The following is a 20,841-nucleotide window of genomic DNA, read 5'->3' as shown; positions in this document are numbered from 1 at the left end:
AGATATGCTAAATCACTTTCTGGACGGAGCTCAGAAAGAGGCTAAGAGCTTAAAGTGTTGGGATTAGACGCTTTGCAGTAACTGCTGCCATCTAAATAGGAAAACACTTCAGTGCTTCACATAGCTCCAGTGTTTTTATTTTATATGTGGAGGCAAAAGAGCAGAAAGTGTAGCAGCCGTTTATAGATAAGATTAAGAAATATCAATTATCTTGTCTTTTTAAAAGATTTTTAACATATCGTTGATTCTAGAATACCCAAGTGTTACATGCTGGTTAAATGAGTTATATTTGTGTTTTACAAATAGTCAAAATAACTACAAAATGCTAAACAGGGTGATTTTCCTTCCCTTTCTTCATTCAGTGTTGCCAGATTTGTGGGATAATTTGGCCCTCTGTATGATGTACGATCAATCATTCCATAAATCCCATAATGTACGATAGTTTTATTCCTTCCTGCAGCTGCAGATTGCACCCAGAGACATACCCTAACAAACAACCAACGCTTACAGCACATGCTGCTGCCCATGACAAAGGAGGAAGTTGTGACATAAATAATGCTGACTTTAAATACAAGCATCTGTTCAACAGCAGCAAGCAGGAAGACAAAACATCAGAAAAAACAACTAGTTAGCTGGGTTAAAAAAAGAAGTAATGCCGTAAGATGAAACGCACAGAGTGAAGCTCTGAAGCTAATTCCAAAACTGTTTCATTCTCATGCATCGAATCAAAACAACCATTCCAACACAATAGGTCCTAATGACATAAACGACTCACTGTTTGTTATTATTAGTCATACACACACACACACACACACACACACACACACACACACACACACACACACACATATATATATATATATATATATATATATATATATATACATATATCTATATATATACATACACATATATACATACACATATATACATACACATATGTGTGCGTATGACAGAACCTATTTGGAAACTATCTTGAATATTTGTGTCTGTTTTTAAATCAATGTCAGTTGGAAACGAAAGAAAAAGAAGTCCAGGCTTGCAGGATGAGCTCCAGAAAGCTACAGGTTATTTGGTTAAAAAATAGTATTGGAGGCAACAAAATGACTAAATGATGATATATGTTTGCAAACTGACTTTCCATTAAAACACCTGAGCAAAAGCTGTGTCACAGCAGGAGGCAGCAACACACCAGAGCACTTCAGAGACTTTAAATGATACAAGATGATCCAAAATGTGACAATTTGTAGATTAACGTGAAATGATTCCAGTATCAGATAACCTGGCTGATGATCTCATACGGCTTTCTGACACTGGTTGTACTCAGACCAATGGAGTGTCACGAGCCACAGGAATACAGAGTAAAAAAAACCAGTGAAGCATCACATGACAGGAGCAGCTAAGCTGCAGCACCATCATCCTGAAACTCGTCTCCCTAAATCTAGATCCGTTCAGCCCAGTTCACCTCATCATTTCCACAGCATCTTTGCATTAACGCACAGAAATGCACATGACCTACATGCGTCCCGTCCTGCACGAATCTCTACTCACTGAATCACTTGCGTTTTTACGCAGCCGATCCTCTGACATGATCGGATCCACCACCAGCTTCTCGAAGCATGCCGAACCGAGAGAGGAGCTCTTCTGTTGTTGCACCATCAGCTGTGAGACGAGGAGTTTGGGGCTTCCGTGGGCCGTCAGCTCCGGTTTGCTGCCCGTGGCTCCAGAAGCTGTGCCAAGACTCGTCTGCACGTCCGAACTCGTTCCTGCGGCCGCGTCACCTCCTGCGGACATGTCTCCATCAAAAGACACCGGCGCGGAGCAGGATAAGTTCGGCTGTGACGACGAAAACACCCGATCCAACTGTTTCTTTTTCCTCTTGAACATCCACAGCCCAGATTCCTTTTTAGTCCCCTCTGCGCCTCCGGCGGCTCCTCGACGCTCCGATCCCAGTTTAGGACTCAGCCAGGGCTTGGTTTTCTCCTGGAAATTCTTCCACATCCTCCGTTGGTAGGACAGGGACTCGTGTCTCTTGGCGGAGCCCTCCGCTTTTGGTGATTTTTTCTCCATGGTGCCTGTGCAGCAGCCTGCCAGCCTGAGCAAAGTCCGTAATGTTGGAGAGATGTCACAGTTCGGCTGCTGCAGCTTGTGTGCTCTTCCACTGGTGATAATTTTTGAGCAGTACGATGAATACACGCGGCGTGGTGATATGAGAGCTGCAAATTGTAGAAAAGCAGGTGCGGATGATTTGAATTTGCGCTGAAGTTTATTCTCAGCGCAAATTTTGGAGAACATATAGTCACTTCTGGCAGAGTTCTTTAAATCTACTAAATTCTGCGCATGCCTGCGAGTCTCTGCTCTTTCCTCTGTGTGGTTGTACAAACTTGCGCATTAATTGTTGAATTCAAATGAAGGACGAAAGGCGCACCGCGCCTCCTTCTGGCCAAACGCGCAACTTAGTTGACCTGGTGATTTCGTAACACCAACCTCACTACCTTGTGGGAGATGTTTGTTAATTCAGTGGTGAACCTCATCCCCTCCCTATCTGGCGTTTTCCCTGTAGCCTGACACTGTATGGTGATTTAAATCTGCATATCCGAATCACACACTCAGTGAGTGTGATGGTATATTTTGGAAAATTTTTGCAACTATGGGATTGCTCCTGCAGATTCTAAGTAGATATGTTTTCTCTTCAACAGTTAGCAAGACTTTAGCCCATGGGCACATGCAGCATTAGCTGCTGCCTCTCTTGTTGCTTCTACAGTGTGTGCACTGTCCTAACATCATATTAGACTTTAAACATATTTTGCAAAATTCACCTTTTGCATCCATTTATGCTGCCGTGTCTCTACTGCCTCTATAAACATTCCAAACATTCAGTTATCTGTCAGAGTTTGGCTTGAAGAATTATGTCCTTAAAACAATCCGTTTCAAAAAGTCCCGATTTGTGATGTCACAAACAGGGGGAGTAGAATAGAACCACTTCTCACATGCAAGGAAAAGATGCTGCTGGGGGAGCAGCCAGATGTGGTAGCTTCTCAGCCTCTAGCAGCTTTGGGGCGTGGCCAGCTCCAGTTTGTTTTTTAGCCCTGAAACGGCTCATTCGGGTATGAAACTATCAATAACAAAACTGCTCAAATCACATTTCGTGAAAGGGACTTCGTGCAAAGAACTTCATCAATATATTTTGTATCAACTAACTATAACTTAAGAAAAAAGTCATAAATTATCTCTTTAAATTTCATAGCTGAAATACAGAAAAACTGTGAGAACAGACACACGTTTCAATATTTACTGATATGATGCCACCGTGGTGTAACCTGTGAGTCACAGCGTCTTCTGTGAGCAAACCTGTTATAATGTGGTGATCAGCCTTCAGCAGTGTAGGAGGATGAAGTAGCAGTATTTATCCTAAATTTATTTCACTGGTATTTGGTTTGAACAAAAAACATGCACAACCAATAAGTTCTTTTACAGATTCAGGTATTTTTTCAGTCTCTAAATACTTTAATTACAAAAACAGACAGCAATGTGCTTTAAACCTCATTTTCTTGTTAAGTAAATGGAGCTGTGAGAATGCAAGCCAAGCAAGCGAGCCATCAGTTGCCATAAACCTTCCCGTTGGTCCTGTGTGTAAAACGGATGAGTCGGCAGGTTAAATGCCTCCCTTTTGTAATGATCCTGGTTCTTTTGATAAGAAACCAATTCACAGCTGCTTTTATCAGCACACAGCTTCAGGGACATCTGTGATACTTCAGGAGAGTTGACACACATGAGTTGATGCTGAAAGTCCAGTCCTGTCTGAAAAAGAGGATTTATCCATCCTTGCATCCAGGGCAGCTGAAGGCTTATGCAAAAATTGCAGGGCAAGGAAACGTTGCTTTACATTCTTTATCAATGTTTCTGCATCTTTTACTTTGTAAAGACTAAGATTTCTAAAATATAGGATTTAATAAATGCCTATGTAAATTCAGCTTCTTTTCATTGCCATTATATCAGTCAGAATGAAGATAATCTTGTTCAGCATTTGACCAAACTCCGTATATTGTGAACATCTTTAGATACATTCCTTTGTCCAAAACTAATAGATTTGGTTTTTTTCTTTCAAAAGAGTTTAATCCCCATGTCAGTCTTAAGGGAAAACACTGCACTCCTCCACTTGGCTCTGTCTTGAATGTTTATAGCCGCTGTGATCAAGGCAACTCGGTTGAATGGGTGCCACTGGTGTAGGAGGCCAGAATCACCAGGATCTTCCAAGGGGGTAAACTCTGCCTGCCAAATTGCAGTTCTCCGCTCATCCACTAGGGGCTGGATTCAGATAGGAGCAAGTTCCCATTGCCTCCCATGTTAATGTTTACAGCCTGGCACAAAAAAAAAACATTTTAGGTTTAATAGGTCAGGTTTACCGTCATGACAATTCTGAGAGGGGTACATTTAGTGACTCATCCGTGAATGAGCTTGGAAGTATGTCCTTATGATTGACAGGTAGCAGATGAGATTTTAGCACTAGAGGCTTGTCCTCCTGCTTGCTCCAGGGAAGGTGCCAGTCTCTGCCTCACATTGAACGTGTTAAAGATTGAAGGCAGAGAGACACTCAACTGCAATTTTCTGACTGAAACCCAGCCTTCGTTAGCTTCTGTTAGCTCAGTTAGTTCGTAGCTACATCGTCTCAGAGTTGGATGGTTGTCAATCATCTGCCCTCACCACAGCCCCACCCTCAGCTCTGTTTTTGTATTTCCTAGAAGTGACGACATATGGGGTTATGATCAAGATGGCGGAGTTGGGAACCGCCCACTGGGCAGCTCTTCAGCAAACTACGGGTAACGGCACAGAGAGTTAGTCCATTTTTTTGCAGTCATTGGGCTCTTCTAAAACATATTTGTCACACCCAGCTGCTCTAAGAAGAGCATCTCCATGATGCCACTTTGGGAAGCGAAACCAATGTGTCGCTGATGGGACTCCAACTCATGTGAAAGATAATTTCTTCTTCCCTCTGGCATCACTAAAAGGCGGCGGTGTAACTCCTCAGTATTATTTATATAATCCAAAGACAAAAAAATGACACAAATGTTAAAAAAATCTTCTATTAAAGGTTTTTGTAACCTAAAATTATTGAGAATCTATTCATAGATCTCTAATTTTAAGTGCTGAACATTTAATCGACTGAATTGCTTTTGGCTGCAACTGTTCACTGGAGCAGGTTGGTAAATATCTTAGTTTGGCTCAGTTGAAGTCCATAAACCATGCACCATCACAGCTGACAAACAGGCACACCCACACTGAATGAGACTGTGGAACAAGGCAAAGAAAAGCACTGTTAGTGATCTGATTTTAATCATGTTAAAAACGATTTATGGGTCAAATATGGGATCAGGTTTACTTGTTTTGTTGATTTTCACATGAACCTCAAACCCTCTGTCAGTGAGGCCCAGGGCAGCTGTGGCTACAATGTAGCTCGTCACCACCAGGGTGTGAATGGATGAATGATACACTGTAGTGCAAAGCACTTTTGAGTCCTCTGACTCTGAAAGTCACTAAGTGTGGGTCATTTATCATTTACCCAGAGAGCTTGTAGTTTACAGTCTAGGTGATTGGAATAGATTTATTTATTTGAGTCAGTTTGGTTTCTAAAAGGTATAAACTTGACTACAATGGGTTTATGGGGTGAAAATAAGGTTAAGGGTTTTTAACACAGCTGTGAGTCATGCTGATTAAAATTAAGCTTCAATCCAAAATGGTAGCAGACAGTGAGACACAACCAAAGAGCTAGAAAGCAGAGACCTCCGAATATCTTCACCATCACTTTCACATCATCATACTTCCAATTGACTAATGTTGAAGTAATCTGCAAAAGACTTTTTCCATCTAGAATTAATGAACTAAATTTGTCATTATGTGCAAAATATTGTTCTTGTCCTTGTAACTTAAAAAAACTAAACTGATCCATGCCTTGGTTTCCTGTTTACTTTCAGATGGTGCTTCCTGGTTACTTAAGGGGGCCGTAGTTAGAGCAGTGAAGACAAGATGCTGACTGTGCAGCTGCAGTCCGTTATTAGCATCAATGAGGGGATGACAGCTAACCAGCAAGAGTGTTTTGCCCAAGCCAGGGAGCATTCCTGCAAGCTGCTGGGGAGTCACTGCATGTCCGTCACCCACATATGGATATGCACACACACACACACACACACACACACACACACACACACACACACACACACACACACACACACACACACACACATAGGAAAAAACTAAAACATTTTGGGTTGTCAACATCACATTTCTTCTTTCATGCATGCTTACATTTTAAACATTTTCTGTGCAAAATAACAACTACTTCAATTTAAGCTAGTAAAGTGTCTCCAACAGCAGCTGAATCTCATTCTCCGTAAGCTGAGATGTGTGTATTATAGTAATGTATTTTTTCTTTTCATTTTCTATATTTCGTAGCTATAGTGATAAACATTTTTAAATATCTTCAGATTAGAAAAGCCAGCCTTGGGTGAAGATTCTTGTTTTTGTTTAAGTTGTTTGTTAGCTGTCTAGCTACATGTAGCTACATGCTGCTAGCGTACATTCACTACACAGGGCAAATTTCTACTTCACAAGTTGCGCCAAATACCCCAACAACTTTATCTTAGATCTGTCATATTTTAACATTTTGAAAAAGAGGAGAAGTAGCCGAAGAGTTTGATGTATAACAGGTGTAGGGAATGCAAAGTCATGTCTTTAAAAGCCTGAAAACCTGTATCAATATTTTCCAGTATTTCAGTTTAATGCCAATCTCAACAATATTAATGGTAAAATGATGATATCGAACATTCCTAATTATTTAGTATAGAATTGCTGCCTCTTACCTCTATAGGTTTATTTGTTTTCTTCTGTTCTTTTCATCACATTTGATGTGCATAACACCGGCACACAGTCATGACCACAACCTCCCAGCTGATTTGATCACATTTGATGGAATGGTGCAATGTCTGAATAAAGCAGCCTTGACTTCTCATCAGCTGCAGCTCATCTTGTTCCATCTGAATAAAGCAAATATACAGACATGGTGTTCACAGATTAAGAGCTGCTGTTCAGTAATGCGGCAAATAGTGTGTGTATGTGCGAGTGTGTGTGTGTGTGTGTGTGTGTTTGTAATTAGCTGTCAGAGTATTATCTCAAAGTGCAGGTAAATGCCATTAATGAATCACTTCTGGAGGCATTTGGAGTTCTGTTCCTGAGATCCACGCCGATATCTGCCCAAGAGGGGCAACAAAAATGAAATACTCTGCTTTGTTTGCACTTTAGCAAATTGACCATTAACATGATTAGAGGCAATCATCTGAAATATCACATGAATGCTAGAAGATGATTAATTCTGCACATGATGAAGTAATATGCCTAAACAAAGTGAGTCGAGCTAAATCAAATGATTGCTGCATTGCAGAGTCTGTGTGTTCTCTCATTTTAATGCCAGAAGATAAACTTTTGGCCATTTAAAAGCTTTTTTTCCACGGTTTGAGCATCAAATGGGGGTTAATTTTATTGCAATGAAACGAGGAAATAAAGTAAATTATCTCTCAGTTAACACCTAAAGCGGTGCCAAGTTCTAGTAAAAGAATTTAATGTGAACTGGCTGCAAAAATGTTCAAGTTATATAAGAGATCGGGCTTTTCTTCCAATAGGCACCGGAGAAACCACTAGTTGAAGCATTAGTAGCTTTAGAAAGTCTAAATAAAATATAAAACATGAAGCATCAGCAAGAAATAAAAGCAAGAGCTGGGACTTTGCATGAATCTTGGGTGTAAAGGTCATCAAAGAATGATGTACAAACTGCACAGCTTCTCTTAAAGACAAGAAAACATCTGAATGGGTTACTTGGTTTAGAATAGGAGGGGAAATTAATCCAGAGCTTCAGGTATGTGGGAAATATATGAATCAGCGTAAAGTTCTAATCTCTTACTGGTATTTTTTCAAAGCTCTGAGTGGAAGAGATGGATCCAGGTAACCCAGGAAGAAGAGAGGAAGAGTGGTAGGGGGTGTGGTTAAGTGCACTTATGGAAAAGGAGGATTTTCAGAGGGAAAATTCTGAGTCATTCCAAGGGTGTAGTAAGGGTCACTTAATCAGTTTGGTACCAGCAAGTGGCTTTATGGAGGATGGACTGCAGGTGTGACTGGTTGACACCCAGAGCAGCAGTAGACCACTGAGAAAACCTGAACTCCCATTTTAGAACCATTCTGATCTCCCCTGGCTTAGACTGATCAATGTATATAAATGTTGCAGTTTGTGATCAGAAACATCATCACATTTGCAGCTTCTCATACTGAAATTCCTGTTTTTCTGCTCGCCTGCCTTCTCTATACGTTTAAGAAGAACATGGATAAAGGGGAGTTTACCTCTTACTAATGCTTCGTTTGTGGTCCAAAAGAGAACAGAGGAGTAATTCCTCTCTTGCATTTAATGAGATTTTGCATGTTAGTCACAAATAATCAAGTGAACATTGAGTGAGTTTTGATGAACTGTATTGGTCAGTGCAGCTTCTGAAGCACCAAAGTGGTCTGCAGGGAAATTACACAGATTTACAACTGAGCAAATCAGAAATTAGCTACTGCATAATGTTTTATGCAAAAAATATTACGTCTCAAACACACACACACACACACACACACACACACACACACACACACACACACACACACAAATAGACATGCATATCTGATAAACAGAAAGCATGCAGGCTTTGGAGAAATCTTAAAAGCACTGAAAGGAAGGAAACTAATCCACTGATAACAAATTAAACACACCATGTTTATCACACATAAGTTTGTCAAAACTTTGCACATGTTGAAATAAAAATAAATGATCAAATTGTATCAGAATAATTTCATAAAATGTGATTGACAGTGGATGATTTTAATATTATTTGTCCTATTTTAAAAGTGTATCTGTTGATGTTTCTTTTATTTGTTTAATAGATTTGTGTTTGTATTATAATTTGGCGTCACATGAAAACCTGATTTCTGTCTTTTTTTATTCTTTTTAGTTGATCCTGTACAGCAGGGTGAGTGGGGTTGGGGATTTTACATTATGTTCTGTGTGGTTTATTTTGAAAAGCTGAAAGAAATTTGCTATAAAAAGACCCTGTTAAAAATGTGATGGACAGATTTGTTGTATACGTTAATAATACCTTTAATTTGAATTAGTTTCACAGACAAATTTGTTCTGAGAGTATCTGCATATGCTGCAGTGATATGGTTATGCAGCCTTGTTAGCCGCCTCCAAGATAGTGCGTGAACTTGAGGTGAGTCATGCCTTTGCCATCATCCCTCCCTCCATCTCTATAAATATGTCTGATACTTAGCAGCAACCTATTCAAAGGGTCTTTGCAGAGTTTAACATTGTATTAAAATATTTTCTTTATATATTTATAAATATGCTGAGTAACATTTACTAGTCTTCAGAAATATTTTCTCCGTATTTACTGAGCCTTAAAATGATGGTGACAGCATCAGTTTTTATTTTATTTTTTTCAACTTTTATTTCATTTAAAAACATAGTCACTTTATAAAATAATAAAAAGAATGAATATAACTTACAATACTTAAATGAAAAGGAGCAGATAGAAGAAAATCTTATATGTAATCTGCCCCATTCACACCCTTGGCAAAAAATAAAGATATGCTCACTAAAAAAGATTACTAAAACAGCTGAGAAGCAGCTTGCCACTAACTAACAATCCTTGAATGGAGTTTTAACACATTTGTTAGAAATTATTGCTGATAAATACAGAAAAAATAAAATTAAAAAGGAAAATACACTCAAGATTATTCCATATAATTTCTTAACATATAGTTTTTTTACATTCTGTTTAAACATTATATTTGATTTGACCTCTTTCATTACGTATTCCAGACTGTTCCATATCCTGACTCCATATACAGAAACTCAGCGCTCCAACTTTTTAGTCCTAAATCTAGGTTTTATAAATATCTTGTACCCTTTTAAATTGTAGCAACTTTGTCTTTTTCCAAATTTCATTTGAATATTTATTGGTAAGGATTTTTTGTGAGCTTCATACATTAACTTTAATATGTTACGATCCACTAAATCTGGAAACTTGAATACTCTTAACTCAGCAAATAATGGACCTGTCAGTGCTCTATAACTTCTCTGAGTAATGATTCTTATGGCTCATTTTTGTAGTAACAAAAGTGATTGTGGATGAGTTTTATATATTGTTCCCCAGAGTTCAATACAATAAGTCATATATGGTGCAATCCAGGAATTATATACTTGACATAATGCTGTTTTATTTTATGCAGTAAACCAATTGCTCTTGCTATTTTTGTTTTTACACCATTAACATGTGGCTTCCATGTAATATCTTCATCGATTATGACCCCTAGAAACACATTTTCCTTCACTCTTTCAATTTTAAAATTTTCTATAAGTTATGACATGCCACTATTTGCTCCTCTTGTTCCAAATACCATAAAATGAGCTTTCTTGAGATTCAGGGATAGTTTATTGACATTAAACCACTGTTTCAGTTTTACTAGCTCTGACTGAATTGCTTCTCTCAAATGTTCTAGATTGTCCCCTGCAAAAAAGAACGTTGTGTCATCAGCAAATAAAATTCAGTTCAACAATTCAGATACACTTGTGACATCATTAATATATGTTAAACAGTTTAGGGCCTAAAACGGATCCTTGAGGAACCCCACATGAAATATCACATGTGTCTGATTTAACATTGTGTATCTGTACATATTGTTGCCTGTTTCTTAAATAACTTATGATCCAGTCAAGTGCCATTCCCCGGATTCCATACTTGCTAAGTTTTCCATACAGAATGGTGTGATCTATGGTGTCAAACGCTTTCTTAAGATCAACAAAAATACTTACTGCATAATTCTTCCTATCAGTTTCTGTGGAGATAAATTCCATTAATTCCATTAATGCCAATTATGTTGAATGATTGGCCCTAAATCCACACTGACTACTACTCAAAATATTCTGTCTGTCCAGAAATAGACTTAGTAGTATAGTTGTTGAGGCGGTTACTCTTGTTTTTATATCCTTGTTTAAATGAGGCGTGACTGACACGCCCCCGTTTTAAAGGTGCATGAAGTAAGAATGACATCTTGTGGTCAAATTTGGGTACTGCAGCTAGAGATATTTTTAGAGTTCTCTAAAGCACTGTTAGCATTGTGAGCTCAACGTCAGCCTCTAGCCTTCTTGACCTGATTTTAAAGTAAAACAGAAAGAATGGCGTGAGTTGTTACCAGGCCTTTTTAACGGGCGCTTAAGTGTCCCATAATGTCCGTGAAGCATGGTATGCAGCAATTAGCTGTTGTTATAGACAATAGGTGCATTTCCACCAGCCAAGAAGTGGGCACATCCTGGATGTGTAGTACAAAATCACGCATGGTCCTGCAATTCTACGGTCATTTCATGATGTCACAAGACCAACTCGTGGAACACTTTCGATTTCATTTAGCATCTGAAATGTTCCTGATGAGAAGGGAACCAGTAGTTACATCACATCTATTACATTAGCCCTCCAGTGGAAAGCCAGGGTTAGGTTTACAAAAAATTACTTCTAGGTTGCTCTTTTTCCTAGCTTCCGTTCTGTCCACAACCCTGATGCTCTCTAGAGTCAAATTACAAATGCAGCCGCAGTGTTTGTGTTAAAGACTTGGCAAACTTACAGGCTCACTGGCACGCGAACCAGAGTTTAGAGGCCAGTCAGACTATAAACAATGACTACGTTCCTATGCTGTCGGCTGAGAAGGAAATCTGTTTCTATGTAACCTTCTGTCCAACATGATTGAGACATTAGACTGTTTAGTGGTTATTTAACTGTAGAATTCTTACTTATTGCACCTTTAAATTATTGTTGCTATTTTTCTGTCTCAGCATAGTATGACATGGTAAAAATGCAAGCAAACTCAAAACGATTCACATATTCAATGAGTTTCACAAAGCCTTAATAAAAAAGTAAGAAAGGCTAAAATCCTGGATAAAGATTTGTAATCTATGTAATATATTTTTAAGCTTTCCATTACCTTAATACATCTGAAGGCCATCACAAACACATGCACACACACGTACACACACTCACACACACACACACTCACACACACAGACACGATTCAACCAGCACTCAGATCTGTTGGCTGCCCAGGGTGCTATATCACTGCGATGGCAGCACATTAGCTGTGGGCCAATGCTCAAGCTTGTGCCATAAAAAAATGAAAATGCAAAGAAAGTAGGTCACTGCCATAACTCCCAGCTCTGATAAGAGGTCTTACAGTTGTGCATTCAGCTTGACTCAGCACAAAGAGTAAAGGTCAGAAAATAAGCAGGCACAACAAGGCTCTCCAGTAACAATGTGTGTGTGTGTGTGTGTGTGTGTGTGTGTGTGTGTGTGTGTGTGTGTGTGTGTGTGTGTGTGTGTGTGTGTTTCCCAACACTCGCTGCTCCACCTTGAATATAAATGATCTAATTTGACTACCTCATTCACAAAAAACTAAATGGAGATCCAAAACAGACCTTGAGAGTTTCCTGCAGCTCATATAGTCACATACAAACAATAAAGACTTATGTCTTTCTGTCAAACTTGAACTAAAAGCTGATCAGATTGGCAGAGAAATGCTAAGACGCAGAGATAAGGCATCAGTGAATGTCTCAAGAGCTTTCAGCAGAGAGGGGAAAGGAGGAAAAGATATCTTTTATTCAGCTGTATACCAGCTATCAAATCTGGCAGGAGCAGGTCAGCACAAAATTCAATTGCAGCTTCTTAGTAAATATTTTCCATAGCAAAACATTCTCCCTTTTAAGTCACAGTTAATTCAGCAAAACATGCTTTTCTGAACCACTTGTACTCAAAACTCTAGAAACCAAATGTCCTTTGGATCAGACTTCCAAAGTACACCCTGCTGTTCTTCTCCTCTTTTCCTGGTATTTTTGTAGGTAGTCAAATGAGCTAAAAATAAAACAGAACAGGAGCAAACAGACTTTCTGAAGAAGTGAACAGAATAGCAGCTCAACAGCTCTAATAAGACACAGGCAGCAGCTAGACTCTGTAACAGCATAAAACGACACTATACAGATAATCCATTAATCTGTAATGATATACTGCAACAATGTTATTTGTCTTCTGCTGCTTAGAGAGTGATGTGTTGAGTTAAAAGCAGCGTCTGCAGGTCTGTGGGGTCAGCTGAGATGTTCTGAATCCGGATGCAACAGGAAATGACCTCAGTGGAGACCAGTCTTCATCAGGGACTGCAGCTGCTCAAACACGAGGACCACAAAGGTGGGCCATCACTGCTGGAAACTAGCTGTCATCACTGCACAAACATGCATGAAGCGTATGTCCTTTGCAATGAGCATAAAGGGAAATGCATGACAGAAAGGTTTCTGCTTAACAGGAAGCCAGAAAGAAAGTTAACTGATGCTCACTTGTGCTATACACAGTTGAATTTATTTTTCCCTTTGCAGCATGTAGCTGCTATCAAGCTCAAAAGTAGCAAGCAACTAACAAACATAGCTCAAAGTGCAGCTGCTCAGCGTGCGTTCTCCTGTCTCACAAGCTCAAACTCTAAAGTTCGACACATTCACAACATTTTATGTCAAGTTTTCAGCCTCTAGCTTCTATTACAGTGTAGACAGTTGCAGTACAAAAGAGGAAACCCCTTCCTGAGTAAATAAGCTCACAGGTACTCCACGAATCACCACTCTGCTATGGCCTTGGTACAAAACAATCATTTATCTGCTCTCTATTTTGAGCAAAGAATGAAAAAAAATGGATGGAGGTCAAGTGCGATGCATAATTTATGAGAGTCAAAAATACTCAGACATTTAAAATATTTAATATCCCAAACCTATCAGTTCTCCAGCTTCTACCTCTTGGCAACCATGTATTATTGAGACACACACCATATAGACCGCTAGCTTATTAACAAGTGTAATGGTGCAGCCCACAGGCCATTACAGATTAGAAAACATTAAATGAACACAAATGAATGTTTGTACTATGTGTTAAAGTACACACAATTTACACACAATTTTTTATTAACTTAAATTACCATTAAAGTAATACAAGTAACTTAAGTCATTTTCAACATAAAAACCCTTACAGACCATTGTATAATCAGGAAAAATATTGTGAAAAAAAATTTAAAGATGTTTTCATTTTTCTATGCAGCCTGATTTTAAACAATACACAGACCAGTTCTGGACTTGTACCCAGTTGGGAACCCCTAACCTGTGAAAATCACCCAAACTCAAGTTTATGGTTTACAGTTTTGACATTTCGTTCACAATATTGTCAATCCAAGCCCATCAAATTAAAATAAATATTGAATCTGCTCACTGCAAAGCCATCAATAGTAGTTTACATTGTTTTGATTCTCAGCTTGGTGGTTGTTTTTGCTGAGTGCAAAATTAACGTTTGAAGACGGACAATAAAGGGTAAAGCAACCAGCGTCTCATTTTAGGGGAAGAAACAACAGGAGAGGTGAGTAAAAGACACAAGTAAGCAAGCAGATGTGTCAGTAACAGCAGCTATTATGTGTTTTGAATCTTTTGGATGTTTTTAGGCATTAAATTAACCTTAATGAGGTGTATAAATGATTGGTCTCCTATTGTCAATGTATGACAAATCATAACTATTGTTTGTTAGCAGTTTACAATAAATTAAATAAATAAATAAAATCACTCTCCCTATTAGGTTACACTTGTTTGGAAAGTCATTTTATTATTCAGTTTAGAAACGATTATACAAAAATCTGAAACAGTATTAAAAGAATGCTGAGAAGAAACGATTATTTATGAAGCGCCTCTCAAGATAAAAATCACAAGGCAACAAAAACAAAAAAAAAAGAATTTTAATATAATGAAAAATAGGGATGTTACATCAAAACATCCAGCTCGGTCATGGTGTGGTATATCATGATTTTCGGGTATTCACCCCAACATCACCTCATTATCATGTGCCGCTTTCATAGGCGTCATTTAAACCGGGGACGCCGGGGATATGTCCCTGGCAAAATTTGTGATTGGCAGCTGTGTCCCCCCCACTTTAAAAAAAGCCTGCTGATGAGGATTTTAGTTTTACCAGCTCAGATCTTATACCAGGGGTCGGCAACCTGTTCCCATCAAAGAGCCATTATTACCCGTTTCCCACAGTAAAGAAAACAACGCAGCAGCTGCAGAGTTGTGGGCGGGGCCTACCCTCAGACAGCAGAGAGCTGCTCACAACCAGGTGACAGCAGCCGGTACCGGTCGCTCGCATGGGCGTCGCACCCGTGGGGGATTCAACACCCACACTTTTCCTTCTGTTTTGCTCACCTCCACACCAGTCTGGTTTCTTTATGTCGCACTCACTCTGTTTGCCTCATCTCCTTCTTCACCTCCTGCTTCTGACAGCCGATGTCGGGTTTCCAGGATAGCAGGAGAGGGAGGGACGGAAGAGCTTGACTGAATTCATAATTTTACATCTTGACATTAGCTGTACAAAGTCTGAGTTTGATAAAGTGAAGAACAACAATTTGCAGAGGTTTATAACAGGCGCGGTGCCAGGTTCTCATTTTTGGGTGGACCACGGTAATTCTGGACGGACCTTAATAAGCAGTGACTTAGTGAAGCAGGCAGGACGCGCTAGAAAATTTTGTTTAAAAATACGTCATAAATGTTTTCCCCCGTCATTTTTATTTCTAAAATACGAAGTAAAAACTCACAATTTAATTTTCATTCATTTGTCATTAATATGTAGTCTACACCCATGCGTTAAGTGGACCATCTTCCAGTAAAAGCAAAGCATCCAGCCCACCTCTCCAAATGCGTAAATGTGCGTCAGCCGCTAGTTAGGCGCGCTGCAGCCCAGACAAGAGCAGAGCAACTAGAGAAAGAATAGAGGATAATTATGTCTGGATGGAGATTACATTTTACAGCAGCCTGATCATCATTTAAATACGTAAATCATCACCTGTCTTCTAGTCCACACTATCAGCATTATTTTAATTGGGGTGTGTGTGTGTGTGTGTGTGTGTGTGTGTGTGTGTGTGTGTGTGTGTGTGTGTGTGTGTGTGTGTGTGTGTGTGTGTGTGTGTGTGTGTGTGTGTGTGTGTGTGTGTGTGTGTTTTCCACTTCAAACACTGGTCCAACCAACCAGACCAGCGTGCCCAGTAACATATTAATGTTACACTTCATGTAGGCTAGGAACATTTCACCTGCCGTGGCCCGACCACTTCTGCTCCACATAAACTTTGTGCGTAATCAAATGTCTCTACAGGTGCTTGCTGAGCTGAAGAGCTATTCTGCCTCAGACTGGATGCGTAATGCGTCTCCATATTAGAGACGGGAACAAGCGCTGTTCAGCCAAAGTTTCATAATTTCATAAAAAGAACATTTTTCCAAGTGACACGTCCCTTAGAGAGACCGGGTTTCCAGACCGCTTCAGTGGGAGGAAATCATCGCATGCACCATGGTTCTGGCTGCGAACCCCTCAGATCTTCAGCCCACTGCCCACCGTGGGCGCTCCGAGCCGCGCTGAACACAGTGTCCAGTATAAAGCTCTGATGTTCTGATGGGAATCAAGTTACCTCTGCGATGTATGTAACGATTAAAATGTCAGCTCATCCATGCGCATCAGTGTGCGTCGGGGTAATTCTTTCAAAACAACCAACATCCTTGAGTTCATCTGTCAGTATGTGGAGAAACGAGGGCCCGGGCGGGATTCAATCCCAAGACTCCCGGGTGAGAGTCATACGCTCTAACCAGTCAGCCAAAGGGACATCCCCTTGGCCAAGTAGCCAGGGCGCATTATCTATCGGGACACTGTGACAGGACACTCACACTGCCACACCTGATCATGAAACTTTGGCTGAATAGTGCTTGTTCCTGTCTCCAATGTGGCGACGCTTCCAGGAACCTGTCTGAGGAGAAGCCCAGAATCTGACATCCTCCAGCTCAGGAAGCGCATATGATTACGCACAAGCGTGACGCGTCAACCCGGTCTCACAGTAAGACCGGGTTGGACCTGTTCAGGTTTACGCAGACAATCTTTACATTTAGAATTGGCATACAGATGTAAAATTAATGCAGTAAAATATAAAGCTTTTTATTTAAATATCCATTCATTATTTTACAAGCACAGAGAGCCGCATCAGATGGATGGAAGAGCCGCATGCAGCTCCAGAGCCGCCGACCCCTGTGCTAGCCTACTTTATTGTCCCCAGCAATTTTTAAACCCCACTCAAGTGTATGGTTATTGTCCCCAGCAATTCTGAAAACAAACTGACGCCCTTGGCCGCTTTCACATCTGGAATGGCCTGGCTCATGCGGCATCGGTCCAGGTCCCGCATCCCAAAGTGGTTGAATAATGTGTGCATTAATCAATGATGTGTTAAAATGAATATTTTTCCTCCAATGATTAATTTCAGATCTTAAACTAAACCAGATCAGTATTTGTTGATTTAACAAGTGAATCTATCAGTGTACTCATACATCATAATAGGTTTTAACATTCACTTCACACAAAAGTGTAAAAAACATTTCCACTTCACACTGAGAATTAACCTCGATGAGGATCTGAGGGAAGGCATAATTTCTGAGATATTTTGGTAATGCCCTTCAAACCTGTCAAATTCTGATTTGCCAAATTTATAAGCAAAATTGACAACAACAGGAATCACTTCCTGATCTAGTTAGTCTTCGACGTTCACTCAATAAGGCCAATCGGCTGAACAAGCATTTTCAGAGCATCCATTCTTTTGAGCCCAACGTCAAAGCCTCTCTGCAACACTTGCGAGTGATTTCAGACACAACGGCTCTTTTAAGAGCCACCCAACACCTCAGACAGACATCTAACCCGCAGGCCCTGATTTCATCTTATGGCCGGTGAAAGCTTAATTTAAAGGGAGCTACAACACTTTGGGTTCTCGTGGTCTCGATGCCCGGTGAATTCACCACTCGGGCTGCCTTTCCTCCAGACCGCCGGGAGTGACACATGCAAGGGTATCATAGACTCTGTACACTGGCATCTGATGGTTTTATACTAAATAAAGCTTAGCTTGTCAAACCATACAGTCAAACTGATTTTACAACCCAGACTTCACAAGCTATATATATATATATATATATATATATATATATATATATATATATATATATATATACATATATATACATATATATATGTATATGTATATACATATGATACTCAAAAGGTTCTGCTGACACAACTAGCTTACATTCCATCATTTCACTCATACTTTGTTAGGTACAATCATTTAGTTTAGGAAAACAGAATTAAAGTCATTGTTATAACTACATTCTTGACTCTGTCTGAATTAATGTGAAGTGTATGTTACCTGAATAAGTCAAAGAAACTAAAGTCTTCTGATTAAAAATTCAAAGACCAACCAGGTTGATATTTCATATTTAAATGAAACATCACATCTTATTGATAATTTACTATATGTAATCAATTCTTAACGCTACACTGATAACAGCTGAATTAGAGCTATCTGAAATGACAGTTTCTCCTAGGAAGAGATCAGTTTCTCCAACCCACAATGTTCATTCTTGACATGAAGAACGTAACTGTGGACAGGAGGAGCTATAAACCCAATACGAATGGGAAATGTTACGTTGCTTGTCCTAGGAAGAATTATTAGTGAAGAATTTCAGATAGCTGAATTGTTCATTCTGGGTGATGGGTATACTATTGTGGATTAGCCTGGCCTGCCAGACTCCTCATCTGTTTAATTCTGCACAGAGATAGGGTCAGGAGACTCTCCTAATCAAAGAACCTCACCCCCTGAGAATTCTAACCGAGCCAATCAGTGCTGTGCAGCGTACGTCACACGTCACAACCATAGGTCACAACGCCAAGTTTGTCATAAACATGGAGACTGAAGCAGAGTTTGCTGCAACTCTTTCCTCTGTTCTAAATGACTTGGGATTTTCTTTAAAAAACAAGTAGAAGCGTTAAAAGCCTTTCTTCTAAAAAAAAAAAAAAAGACGTTTGCGCTGTCGCCAGACGCCATTTTTGACGATAGCAAAAAAAAAAACTACAGCGTTGCACGTTACAGTCGGCATTTCCATCTTTTTTCTGATTGGTTATATTTGAGCTATATTCTCCTTAAAGATTGTGTAGAATAGATTGCCCCCCCCCCCCCCCCCCCCCCAAGAGACCATTCTGTTAAAGTAAAGAAACCCCTACATTTATTTTGTGTTAAAATCCCACAGTCATCACCACACACTGGTGAACTTACATCTAAGTACTTGACCCATCCCCGAGGGGGTGTGTGGTGAGCTGCGCTTGGGAACTATTTGGTGTTTTAACACCCCAGTCTAACCCCTTAAAGCTCAGGCATTGGGTCCCATATTTAAAGTCTGGTATGACCCGATTTCAAACCCGATCTCTGTCTTGCTATGAAAGTAGCTCAGAGTACACATCTAACATATAGATTCATTTGTTAAAAACTAATACGTATTTAATTTTTGTAAAACAAAAAACAAATATCTTAGTCGAGTAAAATCTTTTTGAGATTTAGTTGACTAAAACTAACTAAGTCTAAAAATCAACACTAGTGTAGGGGGGAAACTGGAGCGCCCAGAGAAAACCCACACCTGCATGGGGAAAGCACGCTAACTATATAATAAAAAAGCTAGAGGCGGGATAAAAACCAGCAAACTTTTGGTTTTGAGCCAACCGTGTCCCCATGCAGTCCCATTTTTGTACTAACTCGGTAAAATAACATATCACAAATGCTAACATAACAGTCAACAAATACTAAATTAAAAATCTATATGATTCATAAAAGTATATTAATCTTCTGAATATTTTAAATAGTTTAAAGGAAACATTTTGTAAATTTTCTAGCTTTTAAAAATATGTAGACTCCTGTGATCTAACTGCTTTACGAACTACAGAAGACTTGTAAGATGCTAGACATTTAACATTTGACAGAGCTATTTTTTGACGAAGCAGTTCTTAATGTTGATGCTTGTCTTCCTTTTGGCCTCAGTATGTTTTAATTCTTCTTGTTCTTTGACGCTATATTTCACAAATATTTCTGAATTGAAATTTTTCACGGATTCATCAGTTTTTAACTTTGGCGAAAGTTTATCTGAATCTGTATGAACACTTGACACCTGACTGGGACCAGAACGTTCGGTGATTTCACTTTCATCATCTGAAAGATCGTTTCCTGTTTGGACATTTTTCATTATTTTACAAGAGTATCTCATAATTTTGATCTAAGGTGTCATCAAGATGTTCCATGGTGATAAAAGGGTGTTTTAAAGCATCAGCTGGGAGAATCCCGTTTGCTGGATCTACTGTTAATAGCTTCTTCACGAGGTCAAGAAAAGCTTTAATAGCTTCATTTTCAGTTGAGTTGTTGTTCGTGTTTTGTGAGAAAAACAAGTCATCCAGCAATGTTAACTCATCATAGGCTGGGTTTATTTATTATTTTTCTGAGTAGTGCATAGACCTATTGTATAATAATTGTAAAATATTCAGTTTTTTTCTAGAGTGACATAATGTTCCAAAATGTCTTCTAATGTTCTGTAACACCCTAAATTAATGTTTATTTAAATTGTTCATTTTCTGCATGAAAATACACCTTTTTCAAACTTGTAATAAAAGAAAAATCATGTTATTTAACACCCCGGGAACGAATTTGTGCCCTATAGAGGACGAAAAACAACATTAGAAAAAGTACAAAAGATTAACCAGTCACTCATGCTGCCGAAACCCGGGATCGAACCAGGGACCTTTAGATCTTCAGTCTAACGCTCTCCCAACTGAGCTATTTCGGCACCATGTCGACATAGAC

At 39.3% G+C, this 20,841-nt stretch overlaps 1 protein-coding gene and 1 non-coding gene across 2 annotated transcripts in view; both read right to left on the bottom strand.

Annotated features, from left to right (window-relative positions):
- The window catches only part of mctp1a (multiple C2 domains, transmembrane 1a), a 189,247-nt gene extending 177,036 nt beyond the window's left edge, over positions 1 to 12,211 (bottom strand). Inside the window, exons 1-3 of the mRNA XM_070546081.1 lie at positions 12,058 to 12,211; positions 6,858 to 7,031; positions 1,552 to 4,361 (exon numbers count right to left, since the gene is read on the bottom strand). Of these exons, the coding sequence (XP_070402182.1) occupies positions 1,552 to 2,295 (744 nt within the window). The 5' untranslated portion in view covers positions 2,296 to 4,361; positions 6,858 to 7,031; positions 12,058 to 12,211. The remainder of the gene's footprint in view (positions 1 to 1,551; positions 4,362 to 6,857; positions 7,032 to 12,057) is intronic.
- Positions 12,212 to 20,751: 8,540 nt separating this feature from the next.
- On the bottom strand, positions 20,752 to 20,824 carry trnaf-gaa (transfer RNA phenylalanine (anticodon GAA)). Its single transcript has one exon. It is a non-coding gene; the product is annotated as a tRNA-Phe (tRNA).
- Positions 20,825 to 20,841: the final 17 nt, after the last annotated feature.

This window comes from Nothobranchius furzeri, chromosome 17, assembly GCF_043380555.1.
Source record: "Nothobranchius furzeri strain GRZ-AD chromosome 17, NfurGRZ-RIMD1, whole genome shotgun sequence".
NCBI classification, from domain to species: domain Eukaryota; kingdom Metazoa; phylum Chordata; class Actinopteri; order Cyprinodontiformes; family Nothobranchiidae; genus Nothobranchius; species Nothobranchius furzeri.
Note: the sequence above shows the minus strand (reverse complement) of the source record. Positions and strands in the feature narration are given on the sequence as shown.